Raw genomic sequence first — 17579 nt, forward strand, 5'->3', positions numbered from 1 at the left:
CCACATATGTAAAAAGGTAATGTGTACATGTATGAGTTTTATGTACAGAAAATGTCTGGAAGAATACATATTGCATGTGCCCAGCCCTGGGAAGAGGAGAGCTGTGGGGCCCCTCCCCAAACACACTGAGCCTTGGTCCTTGGTGTGGCTGGCTGGCAGCCAGAGGGACTTAGCCTTTAACTGGGAATTCACTTCCCTCTCTATCTGTTTTATGGTTTAAAAAAGGAGGGCCTAGGGATATCTTTATAAAAAAGCATTGTCTATTTGGAAGGTCTATTTACCTAAATCTTTTTATAAGGAAACTTAGAAAACTTAATTCCATTTTTTTTTATTATTCAACATTTTATACATAATAAATACAAACTTTTTACAGCCACTGTAAAGAAAGCACATCTGCACAGAGGCACTCCCTCCAAGCCTGGCCCTGTGCACTGTGATGCTTGATTACATGTCCTGGAGGGAGGGGTTCTTTTTAAAAAGGAGGCATATTTTTACAACTTTGTTTTTTTAAAATAAAATTAGCAGCTCTTCCAAAAAATATTTTAAAATATAACAAAAGATTTCAAATAACTCTCTGAGAATATGGAAAATCCAGATTCAAGGACAATTTGGCTAGCTAAAGAGAGAATACAAGACTGGGTAGCGAGAACTGCCTGATTTAAGCACTTGGAAGATTTTGTAAAGTGCTTTGAAGATTTTTAACATGTCAGAGAACTTTAAAATCTTAAAAAACCACCCTTTTAATTTCTTTTTTAAACTTAAGAATAAGTTTGATAAACACAAAAAGACCTCAAATAGATCAACAGGTTAAGAAATGCAAAAAACGAAACAAAACCCCCAAATTACGGAGAAGACTCGTCGCTGGGTACTGTCACTGAAGTGATCAAATGACTAACTGAAGATTTCTTCAGCTATAACCTGACTTTTGGTCAAAAATCCCATGGGGACATTTGGCGAGCATTTCAAGTTTTAAAGATTCTTAGGAGGGATGGAGTTTTCAAAGCATAATACAACTTTTAGATTAAATTCTGAAAATCTGATTTCTTAAACAAAAACAAAAACAAACCAACTGGCAAAATCCCTTCGTCCCTAGGTTCGGCACTCCCTATCTTCCACAGGAGGTGGAGAGCCGACAGAGCCCTACCCTGGGCCACCTGCTACCGTGAGCTTGCTAGCCTGCGGAGAAAGCTACTCTTGGCTCTCCTTGCGACATGGAGAACTTGTCTTTTCCTTATCAGTTTGCACTTGTGCAGGGTGTGCAACCCTTTAGTCCTTTTCCATGAGAAGCTGGTTTCCATGAGCCACAGGTTGTTCCTCCTAAGGAAATATGTCAGGTCAGTGGGACCTGGGAAGCTGCACTTTCGTGGGGGGTGGCCACCGGTCTAGAGCAGCCACAGGCTGGCTGTCAGGACTTGTGCACTGGTTTGGGAATAAAATGACGCGAGGGGCCTCCCTAGCAGAGAAGCTCAACAAGGCAAGTATGTGTCCCCAATTTACCTAGACACTCACATTCTAAAGGTACTGGTCAGAAGAATATATGCTGCAAAAATTAAGATGAAAAATACCCAAATACAAAAAGAACATTAAATCGGCTCATTTCAGATCTGGAAGTTCCATTTCTGCTTCAGCCGCAGCCTCCTTTCTATTAAGTCTATGTGATGGACAAGATTTGGCTATTAGTTCAGCCCCTCCATATTAGCTCCACTAATACTAAATGAATGCCATAAATATTAATACAAAGGACACTGTTACTGTTTTAAATCTGTTAGTTGTGGAAGAGATGTGCATTAATGAAATTGGCGATAAACTCAGGGCAGTCCACTTTTTTCCAATAAGGTTTCACTTTTCTCGGTCTGGGGACTAACTGTGGGGAGGAGCCAGCCTCTCCTGAAATCCCTCCTTCTAATTCCTTACGTAGCCAACATGATCTGATTAAACTCAATCAGACGAGCAAAAGCCACTTGAAGAAAGATGAGGATCTTTGCCACATCCTTGTGGCCACAGTAATATACTGTACGAGTGCACATGATCAGTTTCTCTGTGACCGTGCCCTGAGTGAGTCCTGGTCTTGAGTCTCATATAAAAATGGACCACTGTTAGGCATGAGGGCTGTCCTCCTCTGCTTCTAGGGCCCGCTAGGATTTGTGCTATGGTAGGAGAGATGACATAGAAAATGACAACAAAAAAAGGCACAAAATATTCAAAACGTGGGAGGAGTCCACCAGGCCACCCGGTCACATAATCCTCCTTGTTTTTGCTCCGTTCAAGAGTCATCATCATGCAAAGGTGCCTAAAAAACAAGAGTGGCCAAACGCCAAGCCTGGCCTTGATTGTAGCAGTAATGGATGGGCAAACCCATCATCACACCAGTGTGATTTCCACATCCTCAATCTTCTCTGCTGGCCTTCGGTGGTTCTGTGTAGGTGGAGGGGGAGCTGCCCGGACCTGAGCAAGGAACAAATACATGGATTGTTAGCTCCCTGATTCAGTGCTTGAAGCATCCAAACCCCAACCAGTCATTTATCCACAGACATGGGTACCCCAGGGGTCTCACAAATGCTCTTAACATGAAAGCGTGTGCTTCCAACGTAATTCTCACTATTTCCCACACCAAGGAGTTAACTGTTCTGATGAAATGTGGAACCCACAAATCAGGGTCTTGCCTAGGCTGAAAGCTTCATGGGCACAAGAGTCACTGTAGCTCCAAAAGGCTCATCCAAAGCAAAGGCCTGGAGGTGGAACCCAGAGACAGCAATGCTTGGGGAACTGAAAACCTTTTGGCCTGTCTTGGAAGGAAAGCTGCAAGAGATAAGACTGGAGATGTAGCTTGGGGTGAAGTCATGAAGAGCCTCATTAAGCCACGCTAAGGAAATCTGAGCTTTACTCTGTAGGCAAAGAGGAGTCTTTGGTGGAATTTTAAACAGCAGGAGCAGATATGTGAAAGGATGACTAGGATAATAGTTTGGAAAAAGAGTGGAGGGCAAGAGTGGGCAATAGTGTAGGTAAGAAGACAATTTAGGAGGCTCTTGTAGTCATGTGAATGAGAGTTGATGTCAGCCTGACCTAGGAATTGGTGGGGGGGGGGCATGGGAGGAGTGGGGCAGGGAGGAGAGAAGTGGGAGTATTTGATAGAGGTCTCCAAGGTACATGTGGCAGGAATTGGTGATGACTTTGTGGGAGGTAGGGCTAGAAAGCTATCAAGAGTGAGGTCAGAGCAGTGGTAGAATGGGGGTTCCACTCACCAAGCAAGGCAATATGGAAGGAGTGTGTCTGGCAAGGTGGATAATTAACTCGTTGCTGAGTTTTGGGGCTTTGGTACATATACAGTGAAATGTCCACAAGGCTGAAGCTCAGGGAAGAGACTGGATTGGCAATTATGAGACTAGGGGTTGTCAGTAAATAAATGGTTATCAAAACCATGGGAGTAGATAAGATTGTACGGGGAGAATGAGAGTGAATTTAATGACTTCAGGAGAAGCAACCCATGGACAGAACCCTGAGAAGCATCAGCAGAGATGGGCTGAAGCAGAGAAGCCCATGCAGGTCAATGAAAAGGAAGGGCCAGAAAGTAGAGAGCAAACCAGGAAAGGGCAGTGGAACAAACTGGCTCACTTCTCATTCTCACTCTTATCCACCAGTCTATGTCACCATCTTGCTTGAACCACTGCTCCAGTCTCCTAATGGCTCCCATGTCCCTTCTGCCACCTTCCATTCACTCTCACTTAGAAGCCACAGCAATGTTTCAAAATGGAAAACCAGTCACATCACTGTCCTACTTACAACTTTGCAATGGCTAAGAACCAAGTCCTTAACAAGGCACTTAGTACACATCTGCTGAATTAGCCAAAGGAAGTGAGTGGTTCAAGGAATGGTGTCAAATGCTGATAAGCAAGTCAAGGAAAATAAATGTACTGGATGAGTGTGGGAAAGTTATGACCTTGGAAGGGCTGTTTCACAGTGAGGTGGTGGGGTAGAGTGAGGGATGAGTGGAGGTGATTATTCGTAAGAGATTCTCCTTGAGAATAGAAGCTCTTAAACTTCAAAAGGACATGAAGTATATCTCATTTCATCTCTGTGTTCCTCATAGAGAGAAATATAAGCTTGGAAAATAATTTATCAATAAATGTTTGCTGGAAAAAAACTGCTTGTTTCACACTTAGACCACTTTAATGCTTGCTACAATTTAAATACACCTTTCAGAGCTATCTCACCATAGCTCAGTAAAAAAAAACTACCAGTCTAGACTAGACCTTCCAAGATGTGTTGAGTTTTTAAAAAATATTTATCTTGAGAGAGAGAAAGAGAGAGCACTCGAGCAGGGGAAGAGGCAGAAAGAGAGGGAGAGAGAATGCCAAGTAGGCTCCGCGTGATGCTTAACTGACTGAGCCGCCCAGGTGCCCCTGCGTGTATTTTTACAGACTTCATTCTCAAGAGCTCTTTTTATCTTCCCAAACTCATATGATCCTTGCGTGGGGGAATCAGCATAACACAGAGGCCACAGGGAAACATTAACTGCTAACTTTCAATTTGGAAGAACTGCATTCTATAACAGGTAAGATAAGAGACTTACGGGTCGCAGTTTGCCATATGAGGTCTCAGGAGTATGCCTTGGTGCCTGTGAGCATCCCAGCGATTCGGTATGGAAGCTGTTTTCTAAGGGAGGGAATCAAGCAGCTCATTTTATTTGTGTTGCTGGGCAATAAAAATGCTAATAACAAATCTGTTTGCTCTTCAGGTAAACATGTGGATTTCTGAATAAAAATGTATTTAGATCCATGCCCAGGAAAACCCTTACCATTTGCTGAGGGAGAGCGTGGGAAGTACTGGGAACTCCTCTTATCGGGGCTGGGGTAAGGGCTGCTGGGAGGCTGGTCATACAGCGGCAGTGGAGGCAGGGAGCCTGGTGGCTTGGGGGAAGGAGAGATCTGCCACAAAGGAAAGAGGTTACAAAGTGCTCACCTCAGGAAGCTTGAGAGGCAAGTTGGCTTCCCTAATTCAGACATGTTACTTTTCCTGCAGCTAAGTTATGACTATCAACAATTTTGGTCAGAATAACCACCACAAATCCCAATTTTGTGATGCATTTAACTTTTTCTCCTCAGAGAGCTCATTATACTACTGATTTTAGTCAAACCATTCTCTAGAGTTCTACTGAAAACATACTAAATCAGTCAATGCAATAAATCTAGTGAAGAAAAAAAGGGGACAAATTCTATTTTTTTGTGTTAAGAAAATAATTGGCTGTTTTCGACTTCCCCAAATTTTGTAAATGTCAAACTAAGTGTTCACAATACCACACACACAAGATGGGGAGACATGTTCCTTATGGTCCTGGGCCTGCCACACCTGCTATGACAGATCTGAATTAGGGTTTCCCGTAAAGGCAAGTTTTGCTATGATCAGCTGAGCCTAGAGCCATATGAGTATAATGGGGCTCTGCCATTAGTCCTCTGAAATGGACTGGCAGGCAGGCTCTGACAGTGGTGGATAGAAGGCAGTATTTTTACTATATAAACTAACTGCAGAGACAATAAATTCCCTCTCTGGTTTCTTTCTCTCTACCAAACCACTTTTTTGTATGTCACATACAACTTATCATTTTGGTTAACTGATTCAGAGAAAAGAAAGTGGGCAAATGGAGGTGTTATATGGCCATTACCCAAGAGCCAGGTTGATGAGTCTCTGCTTTTCCAAACCCAATTTTTTGCATAAATGTGGCAACCGAGGACTGGAGTGGGGAGGTGGGGCTGAGATTGCAGCCTGTGTTTGCATGGGTCAGCCACCTCTTGGGAGTCATTTTCTTTAACCACCTTTTAATTCAGCTTCCTCCCCTCTCATGTACCTGAATCTCTCTCATCCACGGAGTGTCACCATTTTCTGAGGCTGAAAGTTCTTCCACTAGCACCGATGGGAAGACTCCAATCCGCCCACTGAATTCCCCTTCCCAGAAGCCATCGTCATCCTGGTTTTCTTTGTTCAGGATTCGGATGATTGCCCCCTCAGGAAAGGATAACTCATCATCTGTTTGGCCCTCATAGTCATAAAGTGCTTTCACGAAACAGACTAGGTAGGAAGAGGGAGAAAATGCAGTAAGAACACGGACAGCCAGGTTCCTTTTGCAACCACCCCTATGCTCACGTGGCAACTAAAAGAGGATCATACAGAGTAAGAGTAATTTTTTTTACTCACTGAAGATCAACTTCAGGGTTCTACCCTACAGGATAAATGTGACCAAATTATGGAAAATATATCATAGAATAGGAATAAAGATATGCTTTTTAACCTACGGAAGGCTGACTCCAGGGCAATACCGTTTAGGCCAAAATGTGACCAAATAAAGAGTGCCTTGTTTCAGTCTTTACCACTGGCATCTCCGTTGAGGCTGCCTGAAACGAGCTCGGCCTCCGTGGAATTGCTGGATGTGTGTGACCGACTGTCCAAAGCAGCCAAGGACTGCAGCATGCTCAGTAGACTGTTCGAGGTGGGAAACTGTAGGTACTTTTCTGGCACATAACCCACTTGGCCAACTTTATTTCGAGCCTGAGTAAAAGACATGTGACAAAATAGGTTTGCACACACAATCTGGACAGGGCAAAACAAGAACCAAAACAAACTCCTAAAATGTCACAAGAAGGGGCGATATGAGCAAAGGAATATACCTTTACCCAGTCTTCCATATCTCCATCTTCAATCACTTCTAACACCTCATGTTCCTCAATGGTCAACTCATCTGGTTGAGAAGCCTGCAATGTAGGATGGTCATGGACAAAATTAAAAAGGTTAGATAAAGAGCAGATGTGCGCTGATCATAACAAAAACTGAGGATCAAAATATTGAAATGATTTTGAAAAACATACCAAACATAAAAATTTAAGTGTTGTAAAACTATCGTAATGAGGTGAAGTTTTACTTTAAAAAATTAAACAAAATAAAGCCACAGCAAAAACTGGAGAAACGGAATCCTCAAGAGACAATCAGGTGCAGTGAACATAGCACTCTGCTGGAAGCAGGGGACCAGGGTTCCAGCTCCAGCTTGTTTCTATTGGTTATTCAAATTCTTGATGCCTCCATTTCTTCAAAATGACAATCCTGCCATTCTGGGGAGGATGAGGGAGTCAATGTGGGATGAATAAGCTGAGAACCATGATGATCTGTGAAGCACAGGCACAGGAGCAAGCGCTGAGTTAGAACGGCACCCGAGGGCTACCATGGAAGCGCAGGCCGTGAAAATGCAGAGAACTATGTACATGGATTGGATGACAGCTTGAGCAGCGCCTAGAACTGATCTGGAATCACTGTGCGATAAACAATGGCCAGGAGAATTAGAGTTGCAGGAAAGAAAATGGCTGAGATCGTCCACAATTTGGATTTATTATGCTCTAACTTAACCGTGGAGAATGGGCTGATCCACTTAGATGCTTTGTACAGGATGCTAACTGTGATGGTTTTATGGTCTCTGACGCAGGAGTTCACTAGCGCTGGCCACCCAGATACTGCTCCCAAGACTGCAGAATCTGAGCGCAACCTCTAAGGGGCTCAGCAGAGAGGCTGGAGAGAAACTGTGTGGCTTTGTTTCCTAAAGAGACTTGCCTGTCACATGTAACAGGGCGGGGCCTGCTAGCATCTTCTGGTTCTCTGGTGAGCAGTCTTAAAAGCATTCCCGAAGTCCCAAGATTAGTAACAACTATATAACCAAACTGTAAGACCCTACAGTTTTTCAAATCTCACAATCTCAATGTGTAAAGTATCTCCAGGTTACACAAGCAAAAAGTAAGGCAAGAAAATGGGTCACATTACTAAGCTTCATTTCCCATTTTGTGTACATTATAATACTTTATTAAACCCAGATTCTGGATGTTGCCATAGCTGCTTGAGATGTTAAAATAGTATTGAAAATGGCTGACCAGTCACAGAAATACTCCAGGACCAGAATTTTAAGTAAATTACCTCTGATCTCAAAACATGAGGATAAAAGGCTCATTGATTCATGATAGCTTTTCCAGTGGGATTTCTTCACTAATCCAAAAACACACTATGCTTTGACTATGCCAGGAAAAGGCACCCATATAACAAAAACATTTTCCTTAATTCCACGGTAAGACTTAAAAAGTAACAACACAACCTGACTTCAGTGTGTGTGAGAACCAAAGCAGGAAGGATAAGAACACCTTTAAGTATACCGCTGCCCTTGTAAAAAAGTCAGGGAGGTCCATGCAAGTTGTTCAGTGCTGTTATAGAATATCAGCAGACACCAACCCCACACAGTAATCAATGCTTCCACTTGACAAGGTCACGTCCTCTGCATGGCAACTCAAGACTCTACAGAGTTTGGTCACCATGGTTTCTCAAAGCTTTGGCCCCATACACTATCGCCTCTTCTCTGAACACACCATGTTATTCCTTGCCTCTACTTTTACCAGACTGTTTCTTTTTTCCAGCAGGCCCTGCTCTCTTTTTCCCATCTGGCAAACAGATTTAGATTACTGTGGATTCAAGTCCAGTTTCAGTCTGTTTCTAAGGGCAAGTGTTCATAAGATCTCTCTGAGCGTCAGTTTTCTTTTCTATTCCTATTAGAATGTAAGCTCCATGAAGGCAGAGATTTTTGTCTGTAATTGACCAATGCCATGTCCTCAAGCTTAGAAAAGAACAGGACGGTACACGGAAGGTACTCAATTAATATTTGTTGATTTAATGGGTTTGTTGATAATATCTTCCATATTGAGTTATTAAAGAGATTAGAAAAACATAAATATGGTACCAGACATACAGTATTTCACAAATGGTAGCTATTAGAATTACTCATGATTTGAGGCCCAGTTCATATGTTTTTCCAGACCACTCCCAAGGAGCTGGTTGCTTCTTCCTTCTTTTGTTGTAAGGCTTTGCACATCTCTCTAATGAGAACTACCATGGCACTCTACTTAGTTGTTTGCCCTTGTAGGGTTCCCACTAGAATGACTTATGCAGGGAATGTAATTCTTCTCATTTATCCCAACTGAAGTCAGCAAGTGGTCAGGAAATGTTTTTTAAATAAACACGTGGTCTCACACTGCCCCCTGAAATCCTAATATCCAGGGACGACCAGAACTGTAGAAGCGGCCAAGTCCTCCATTCCCACCACTACCTCTCTAAATTTCCTATTTTCTTTGAAAACAGTATACTTTTTCCTGATTATAAAAATAATACATGTTCACTGTAGAAAAGCTGGAAATATGCATAACTCAAATCTTAAGGTACACGAGCATTTTATTCTTCTGGCATAACATATCATTTCTTCTTACATAAAAAAACTTTCATTAATATAATTTTTAATTATCTTCATATTATTTTATGTTTACTGTTACGTTATATGAATGGTTAATTTATTTAACAATCCCTTGTTGGATTGCCAACTTTCAACTATTATAAAAATAGTACTATGATGAAAGAACATCTTGTGTCCAAAATCATTTTCTATACTGTGATCATTTCCTTAGGATCTATGCTAGTAGGGTCAAAAGTTACGAGCATTTATTTTTGAGAGAGAGAGAGGGAGAGAGAGTGCATAAGCAGGGGAGGGGAGAGAGGGAGAGGGTGAGGGAGAGGGAGAGGGAGGGAGGGAGGGAGAGAGAGAGAGAGAGAGAGAGAGAGAGAGAGAGAGGGAGGGAGAGAGAGAATCCAAACCAGGCTCCAGACTGAGCTGTCAGCACAGAGCCTGACACGGGGCTCGAATTCACGAACCATGAGATCATGACCTGAGCCCAAGTTAGATGCTTAACTGACTGAGCCACCCAGGTGCCCCAAAAGTTATGAGCATTTTTAGTCTAATCCTTAAATATAATGTTTCTTTGTCCTCACTAGATTAATCCAGGCCTGCTTTGCTGGTCTGGACTATGGGAATCACCATTAGGCTTCCAGTTCATTTCTCTCTATTCTAATCTATCCCATATAGCATCTATACCACGACCAGGGTTTACCTTCTTAAAAGCCCAATCTGATTTTAGGACATCCAGAGGTCCCTACCAGCCAGGATAAAAGTCATACTTTAGTCTGGTCTCCAAGGCCCTTTATTCTCTGACAGCAAACATCTTTATTTCCAGCTGCTCTAATCCCCACACTTGATTATCACCCACCACCGAATGTAACATTTCCTGAACATCCCATACTCTCATCAAACTGTGTCTCTTATCTTTTATTCTTTTTGCTTAGAAGGTTCTTTCCCTTCTCACCGTATCTAGTAAGATCTTACTCATGACCTAACTGAAATGCCACCTCATCTATGGAATTGCTTCCAACTATCACAGGAAAAATTAGCCATTTTAACCCCTGCTATAAATGTTTTCATATGTACTCTACTTTTCAGCTTAATATTTATTCCCCCCAGACTATCCATCTGGGGAGGGAGCAGGAATTGTGTCCACTAATTCTTGCATCCCTGAAACATATCACATACTGGGCACTGAGTGACTGTTCAGTGATTAAATGATTAAACAGATTTTTATAGTCCAGTTTACTATAGAGACATGCCTGGCATATGTCAATAGAGGGGATGTTGGATGGATGTGAGCTATTTATAATCACTCAGACACTCGGGACCCTCTCCATTAAGGGACCTTAAATTTTAATTCTGGAACTTCAAAGTAAATATCATACTGACACGTGAGATGGGAAAACATTCCCAACCCTACTTGTATAATACTCTAGAACACCTTTCTAAGTATCTCAGCAGAAGATTTGAAATTTTCAAAAGATCATCAAAATAGTTTATTTTGAAAAAGAACTCCAGCCCTTTTAGGAAAGAGGAAGTACTCTTTTTTTTTTTTAAAGTTTATTTATTTTGAGAGAGACAGAGACTGAGAGTATGTGTACACAAGTTGGGTAAATGAGAAGTCAGTTATATATTTAGGTGGTCAGGGGAGACCTGAGGAGAGGCTCTATTTGAGCTGAGCCTCAGTGAAGGGCAGTACGCAGCCAACCAAGATTTGGGGAAAGATGTTCTAGGTGGAGGGAGCAGTGAGTGCAAAGTTGTCAAGTCAGGAAGGAGCATGGTGCCACAGTGGCTAATGTGTGGTGACTGGGCTGGGTAGGGAGATGGTCTGACATCAAGTTAGGGAGACTGTCAGGGGCCAGATCAATCTGAACACTATAGACTCTAGTGAAAAGTTTGTTTTTCTATGTGTGATGGAAAGCTTGTAAGAGGTTTTTAGACAGGGGAATAAAATAACCTCCTTTATGTGTTAAAGATAATTCTGACTGAAAAGTGGACAATGGACTTTTGGGAGGGAGGCAAGTATGCAGAAGGCTACCAATTATGTTTTTTTTCTTTTACAGTAACTGAAGCAATGGCCTAGACCAAGATGGTGAAAGGCGAATGGGCTCAGGGTATGTTTTGGAGGTAGCATCAAGAGGGCTGGTCAATGGACTGATGAGGGGAGTGAAACTCAATTTATTTTGTGTGAGTAAAAAGTTTATGTGAAAGCAGAGCAGGGGTGAGAGAGACTAAGAACTATTATACCAAATCAAGTTTGGAAATTCTGGCATCTTTTTATCCGGGTCCCTACTTACTATGGAAATAAGAGGTGGTCATATTAAGATTAGGAAAGGTAAAGTTTAACAAAACTGCTTTGTAAAACAATTTTCTTTTAATATCAAGTTTGAGCATCATCCTAATGGAGGGTCTGTGCCAAAGCAGGCAACTGATAATAAGGGTAAGATTTCTATTTACTGAAGATTTACTAGATGCCAGGCACTATGCTAAATACTTTGCTATAAAGTGTTATTCTAATCTTCAAACTAGCGCTATATATTACCTCCATAATAGAGATAAGAAAACTGAGGCTCACAGAGACGAAGGGACTAATCAGTATGGTCATATAGCTTGTAAGTGGCATTTTAATCCAGGCAGTCTGAGGTCAGAGTCTAGACTGTTCACCACTATGTTATATTGTCTCTAATATTAACTGAACACCAATTTTAGGGCTAGGTAGATATAGTCATGTGTGTCTTCAGCATTGCCACTATTTCAAATGAGCACTAGGTTACAGAAATACACACCTTGTAGGAATAAACAACTTTGCAGGTGAGTGGATAATTTCTTAAGGTGCCAGAAGGGCTGGAACTGCTATCGTCAAAAACATCCATGTTGTCTTCAAACTCTTCTCCTTCTTCTCTTTCGGGGTCTGCATTAAGCTGGGGAAAATTAGAAGCCATTAATTACCTAGCTTGCTTACTTCAAGAAAATGAGTGAAGCAGGAAAAAACACTTAAAACCTGACTGTTTCAAACATTAATTACTTATTCAACTGCACAGAGAAAAACGTATCTATTCTCTCTTGCATTTTTCATGTTATGAAAGGGCCAAGTTCTTTTTTTTTAAGATTTTATTTTTAAGTAATCTCTATAGCCAACACGGGGCTTGAACTCACAACCTCAAGATCAAGAGTTATAATGCTCTATCAGGCCCTCTGAAAGGATCAGGTGTTTTTGTTTTGTTTTTAAAAACCAAGAGTAAAATGTCATTCAAATACATAAATGTTTATCCTTATCAGTATCCTTTCTCTTTTCACTGTTAAATACTAATAAAGACCTTTTACCATTTAAAAAAAATGTTTACTTACTTTTGAGAGAGAGTGAGCAAGCAGGGGAGGATCAGAGAGAGGATCCGAAGGAGGCTCTGCACTGTCAGCACAGAGCCTGATGCAGGGCTTGAACTCACGAACTGGGATATCATACCCTGAGCCAAAGTTGGATGTTTAACTGACTAAGCCACCCTGGCGCCCAAAGGCCTTTTACCATTTTAAACTGATCATACTGGGAAACGTTAGAAAGATTTCTAAATGCTATCCAAGGATGTGGAGAAACAGGCTTTCCTCTACCATTGGTAGAAATGTAAACTGATATGGGGTGCCTGGGTGGCTCAGTCGGTTAAGCATCTAACTTCAGCTCAGGTCTTGATCTTGTGGTTCATTGAGTTTAAGCCCTGCATTGGGCTCTGTACTGACAGCTCAGATCATGGAGCCTGATCTGGATTCTGTGTCTTCCTCTCTCTGACCCTGCTCTGCTCACAGTCTCCCTCAAAAATAAAAATAATAAAAACACTGAAAAGAGTTTTAGAAAAAAAAAAGTAAGCTTATAATCCTTAAAAATATAACAAAAATAAACCCTACTGAAATTAAAAACAAAACATACCACTTGATCTAGCAATTTCACTTGTGTGAATATACTATGGAGAAATAAAGGATCAGGATGTAACACTATAGATCTTACTCGACTTACAATGGCATTATGTCCGAAAAACCTCATCATATGTTGAAAAATATCCTGAGTTGAAAATGCATTCAATTACCCTACTGAATATTATAGCTTAGCTTAGCCTAGCCCACTTGGGGCTTACATTAGCCCTTACACTTACACTAGCCTCCAGTTGGGCAAAACCACCTAACACAGAGACTATTTTATAATAATAAAGTGCTGAATATCTCATGTAATTTATAGATGGTCCCCAACTTACGATGGTTTGACTTACAATTTTTCGTTTTGTGATAATGCAAAAGTAATACACTTTCAGTAGAAAACATACTTTAAAATTTAAATTTTGATCTTTTTCCGGGCTAGCGACATGGTACAATATTCTCTCGTGGTGCAGCAGCAGCAGCAAGCTATGGCTCCCAGTCAGCCACAATGTCACAAGGGTAAACAAGGTATACTCACAACCAGTCTGTACCCATACGATCATTCTGGGGTTCACTCTCAGTACAGTATTCAATAATTGGGTATAACAAATGTATTTACCTAGAGTACTGTCCATGATACTGAAGTACAAATAGTATTTATATGAACACAAATATCTGACAGGGGGAAGAAGAATAACACAACAAAGACTGGAAATAGAGATGGCTGTTTTTAATATCTCTCTCTCTTTACAGTCTGAACTATTAGAATAAGCATGTCTTACTCTTTTTTTCAAGTAGGCTTCATGCCTGGTGTGGAGGCCAGTGTAGGGCTTGAACCTATGACCCTGATATCAAGACCTGAGCTGAGATCAAGAGTGGATGTTCAACCAACTGAGCCACCCAGATGCCCCAAATATGTCTTACTTTTTAAAGTAAAAATCTAAAAAAGAGGAAACAAAACAGGCAAAGTTTCTTTGTTTCTAGCTACGTATAAACATCTATTTAGCTACTTTTTCATATGTTCAAACATCCGAAAGGCACAAATGTTTACACATTAAAGATATAAGAAATGGATGGTCAGAATCAGGTCTCACAATAGACCGATTAACTGAAATATCAAATATCTACAACATGCTGAACACTGTGCTAGGCTCTTAGATATGAAATGGAGGACATGGTTTGCTTTGCAAAAGCTCATACTCTAGAGTGGAGAAGCCATCACAACTAAATGCTGAGTGCACAGGGGGTCCTGTGAATAGGAAGGTCAGAGAAGACTTCCTGGCATTCAGTGAGTTGCAAAGTAGAGGCCTCCTATACAGTCCACTTTTACTTTTTAGTGAATTAAAGTGATTTCTATTGAGCACTAATGTTTAAAACTGACTCTATTCTTAACTGCTATTTCCCTAATAAAATTCTATAGAAATGTGTGTGTGTGGGGGGGAGTGTTCTAAAAGAATAAGTAGCACATATTTCCTGTCAAATGTATTGCCTACACTTCATGAGCCCTTGTAATATTCTCATTATTTTATAACTATTATTGGAAATTCTTCCCAGCTGAGTCAGATAATCATGTGACTCATCTTACAAATAATTTCATCTATGGTCAGTCAGGTCAATGACAAAATAGGCTCAAATCATGACCTTTCAAATCATCTCAGGCTATGATTCCGTTGTTCTCCAAAAAGGCACTGTGTCATATAAAAGGTGAGGATCACATGCTAAAAACTGCCATAAAATGTAAACATATCTACACAGAAGATACTGCTTTCATACTCTAGTAAAGGTTATAGATGTTAAAAAAACCCCACAACTGTGGGCATTGAAACAAAACAACACAAAACACCCGTATATCTATAAAAACTAAAATTAAAGCCAGTGTGGGTAGAACACATTTCCAAAAATATAGAAGGAATGTTAATATGCACTGTGCTTTGGCACTGGGAATCAATCCAAAACATTTTATCTTGGCAACACTGTTTGGTACTAAACATTCCTTTCTTTCCCCTTTATTTTGAGTCCATTGTTTGAGTCTCATAGAAGGGAATGAAAGGTTGCAGTGACAGCAAAAGGGGTCAGGGCCATGTGCTTTTGCATGGCTCCAGAAGCTTTCCAAAGTATGTCACTGTGGAACAACTTCTGCCTTTTCCCTCTTCCACCCTCTGTAACCTCGCTGTTACAATATTTTCTTGACCCAGCATTTCTAAAATCACATTCTTCCTCTGTTTCTTAACAACTGCTCTCTTAGCCCTTTTCCTTCCTGTCACCTGACAGAACTTCAATTAAAACTATTCTTCCCAGCTGTGCTAATGTTTTTCCTTTCTTAGATGTTGTAAAATGCTTACTCTCTTTGCAAGGGCAGATAAGAAGCAGATTTCTGGGTTGGTATTATTAGCTATCTCCTTGTACTCAGCAAAACAACCTCTGAAGGGTTTCATCAACTTTATGGGACTGTAATGAACTAGAAAGCAATACTAGGTCCCTGGGTCTGACAGACTTGAGTTTGAATGCTGAGTGTGCCATTTACAGCTGTGTGACCTTGGGCAAATTACTGAACTTCTCAACTTCAATGACCTTATCTTATAATGAAGACAATTACTTCATATCATAAAGATTAAATTAGGTGACATATTTAAACCCCTACACACGCTCAATACCTAGAAAGTACTTAAATCATTATTCTATTTTGCTCCTTACAACTCACTAGCAGAAACTCGGAGCTTCATCTGGACAGAGAAGTGACCATATTGAACATCATTCCAAATACAACACAAGTAGATTACAAAAGATAACATTGAAAATATCAGCAAAGTGGATTTCTGTTTCCAGATAAGATGGGAGCGTCAGGGACCAGATTTAAACTCCTTCCAGAAACAACTAAAAAACTGTTCAAAATATATGAACCCTGGACATGATGCACTTAAGGACAGAGATCCCTGTGGAATGGGAAACAATTTCGTCAACTTAGGAAAGAGCTATTTAAATCCAAACAAATCAGAGTAAAGGAAATAAAAACCAGAGTAGAAATCAATACAAAAGACAACAGAAAAACAACAGGGGGGAAAATCAGTGAAGTCAAAAGCTGATTCATTCTTTTTTTTAAACTTATTTATTTATTATTTTGAGAGACAGAGAAAGAGAGAGCAAGTGGGAGAGGCAGAGAGGGAGACAGAATCCCAAGCAGGTTTCACATTGCCAGAACAAGCCCAATGGGGGGCTCGAACTCAGGAACTGTGAGGTCAGGACCAGAGCTGAAGACTGACAGTTAACCGACAAAGGTACCCTGCTGAGTGCCTGTGCCCAGTCCCCGTTTGAGAATTCTCAGCAAAGATGGTGCTTCCAAGAGCCACCCAGGCGCCCCCGAATCTAGTTCTTTATCACATGAATAAACCTCTAGCAGAATGATCAGGAATAAAGTGTAGACACAAATAACCAATATCAAGAATGAGAGAAGTGATGCCCCTACAGATTCTCTAGGTAATGAAAGAAGAATAAAGGAATATTATAAACAACTTGTTCCAATAAAGTTGGCAACTTAGATAGAATGGACAAATTCCTTGAAAGACACAAATGATAAAAATCCACTCAAGAAGAATAACCTGAATGACTCTATATCTACTAAAGACACCGGATTTGTTGTTACAAGAAAACTTCCATAAAGAAAACTTGAGGCTCAGATAACACATTCTGATGAAGTATATCAAACATTTAAGAAAGAAAAATTCTACACAATTCTACATAAGCTTCCAGAAAATTGAAGAGGAAGGGATACTTTTCAAATTATTCTGAGACAACCATTATACCAAAACCAGACAAAAACATTACAAGAGAAGAAAACTATAGACTAATCTCTGCCATGAACAGAGACAAAAATGCTCATCAAAATTTTAACAAATCCAATTTAACAATTTCAATCAACATATAAAAAGGGTAATGTATCATGATACAAGTAGAGTTTATCAGTAATACAAAGTTTGTTTAATATTTGAAAAATCATCAATGCAATTTACCATATAAACAAACTAAAAAAGAAAAATCATTTCACAAGATTCAGCATCCACTCCTATTAGTAAATTAAATAGAGGAAACTGCTCAATATGGTAAAGGGCATCTACAAAAACCCGTCTGTTAACATCATACTTAATGGTAAAAGACTGAATGCTTTCTCCCTAAGTGTAGAAACAAGGCAAGAACATCCATTGGCCCTAAACTACTGGAGATGCTAACAGTTACAGTAGTAATAATATGCAGGTGACATGATTATCTACACAGAAAACCTACACAAAAGCTACTACAACTAATAAATGAGTTTAGCAAAGTTACAGGATATAAGATCAATACGCAAAGATCAATTATATTTCTGTATGTTAGCAATGAGCAATTGGAAGTTGAAATTTAAAAAACACTTAAAACAGCACCAAAAACTTTAAAA

At 40.3% G+C, this 17579-nt stretch overlaps 1 protein-coding gene and 1 long non-coding RNA gene across 9 annotated transcripts in view; one reads left to right on the forward strand and one right to left on the reverse strand.

Moving 5' to 3' along the window:
- Window positions 1-312: 312 nt before the first annotated feature.
- FCHSD2 (FCH and double SH3 domains 2) overlaps window positions 313-17579 on the reverse strand; it is a 294180-nt gene continuing 276913 nt past the window's right edge. For all 7 annotated transcript variants that reach the window (XM_027039763.2, XM_053203647.1, XM_027039764.2 and 4 more), the window contains 7 exons: window positions 12034-12168; window positions 6660-6743; window positions 6363-6540; window positions 5843-6063; window positions 4796-4925; window positions 4571-4653; window positions 313-2445 (listed from right to left, as the gene is read on the reverse strand). In XM_027039763.2, coding sequence (XP_026895564.1) covers window positions 2362-2445; window positions 4571-4653; window positions 4796-4925; window positions 5843-6063; window positions 6363-6540; window positions 6660-6743; window positions 12034-12168 — 915 coding nt within the window. In that variant the 3' untranslated portion in view covers window positions 313-2361. The remainder of the gene's footprint in view (window positions 2446-4570; window positions 4654-4795; window positions 4926-5842; window positions 6064-6362; window positions 6541-6659; window positions 6744-12033; window positions 12169-17579) is intronic.
- On the forward strand, window positions 6536-15779 carry LOC106970950 (uncharacterized). Of its 2 annotated transcripts, none has more exons than XR_008290492.1 (4): window positions 6536-7638; window positions 11311-11361; window positions 13593-13678; window positions 13946-15779. It is a non-coding gene; the product is annotated as an uncharacterized LOC106970950 (long non-coding RNA). The 2 variants fall into 2 exon arrangements; XR_008290493.1 differs by having other exon boundaries at window positions 13949-15779.

This window comes from Acinonyx jubatus, chromosome D1, assembly GCF_027475565.1.
Source record: "Acinonyx jubatus isolate Ajub_Pintada_27869175 chromosome D1, VMU_Ajub_asm_v1.0, whole genome shotgun sequence".
NCBI classification, from domain to species: domain Eukaryota; kingdom Metazoa; phylum Chordata; class Mammalia; order Carnivora; family Felidae; genus Acinonyx; species Acinonyx jubatus.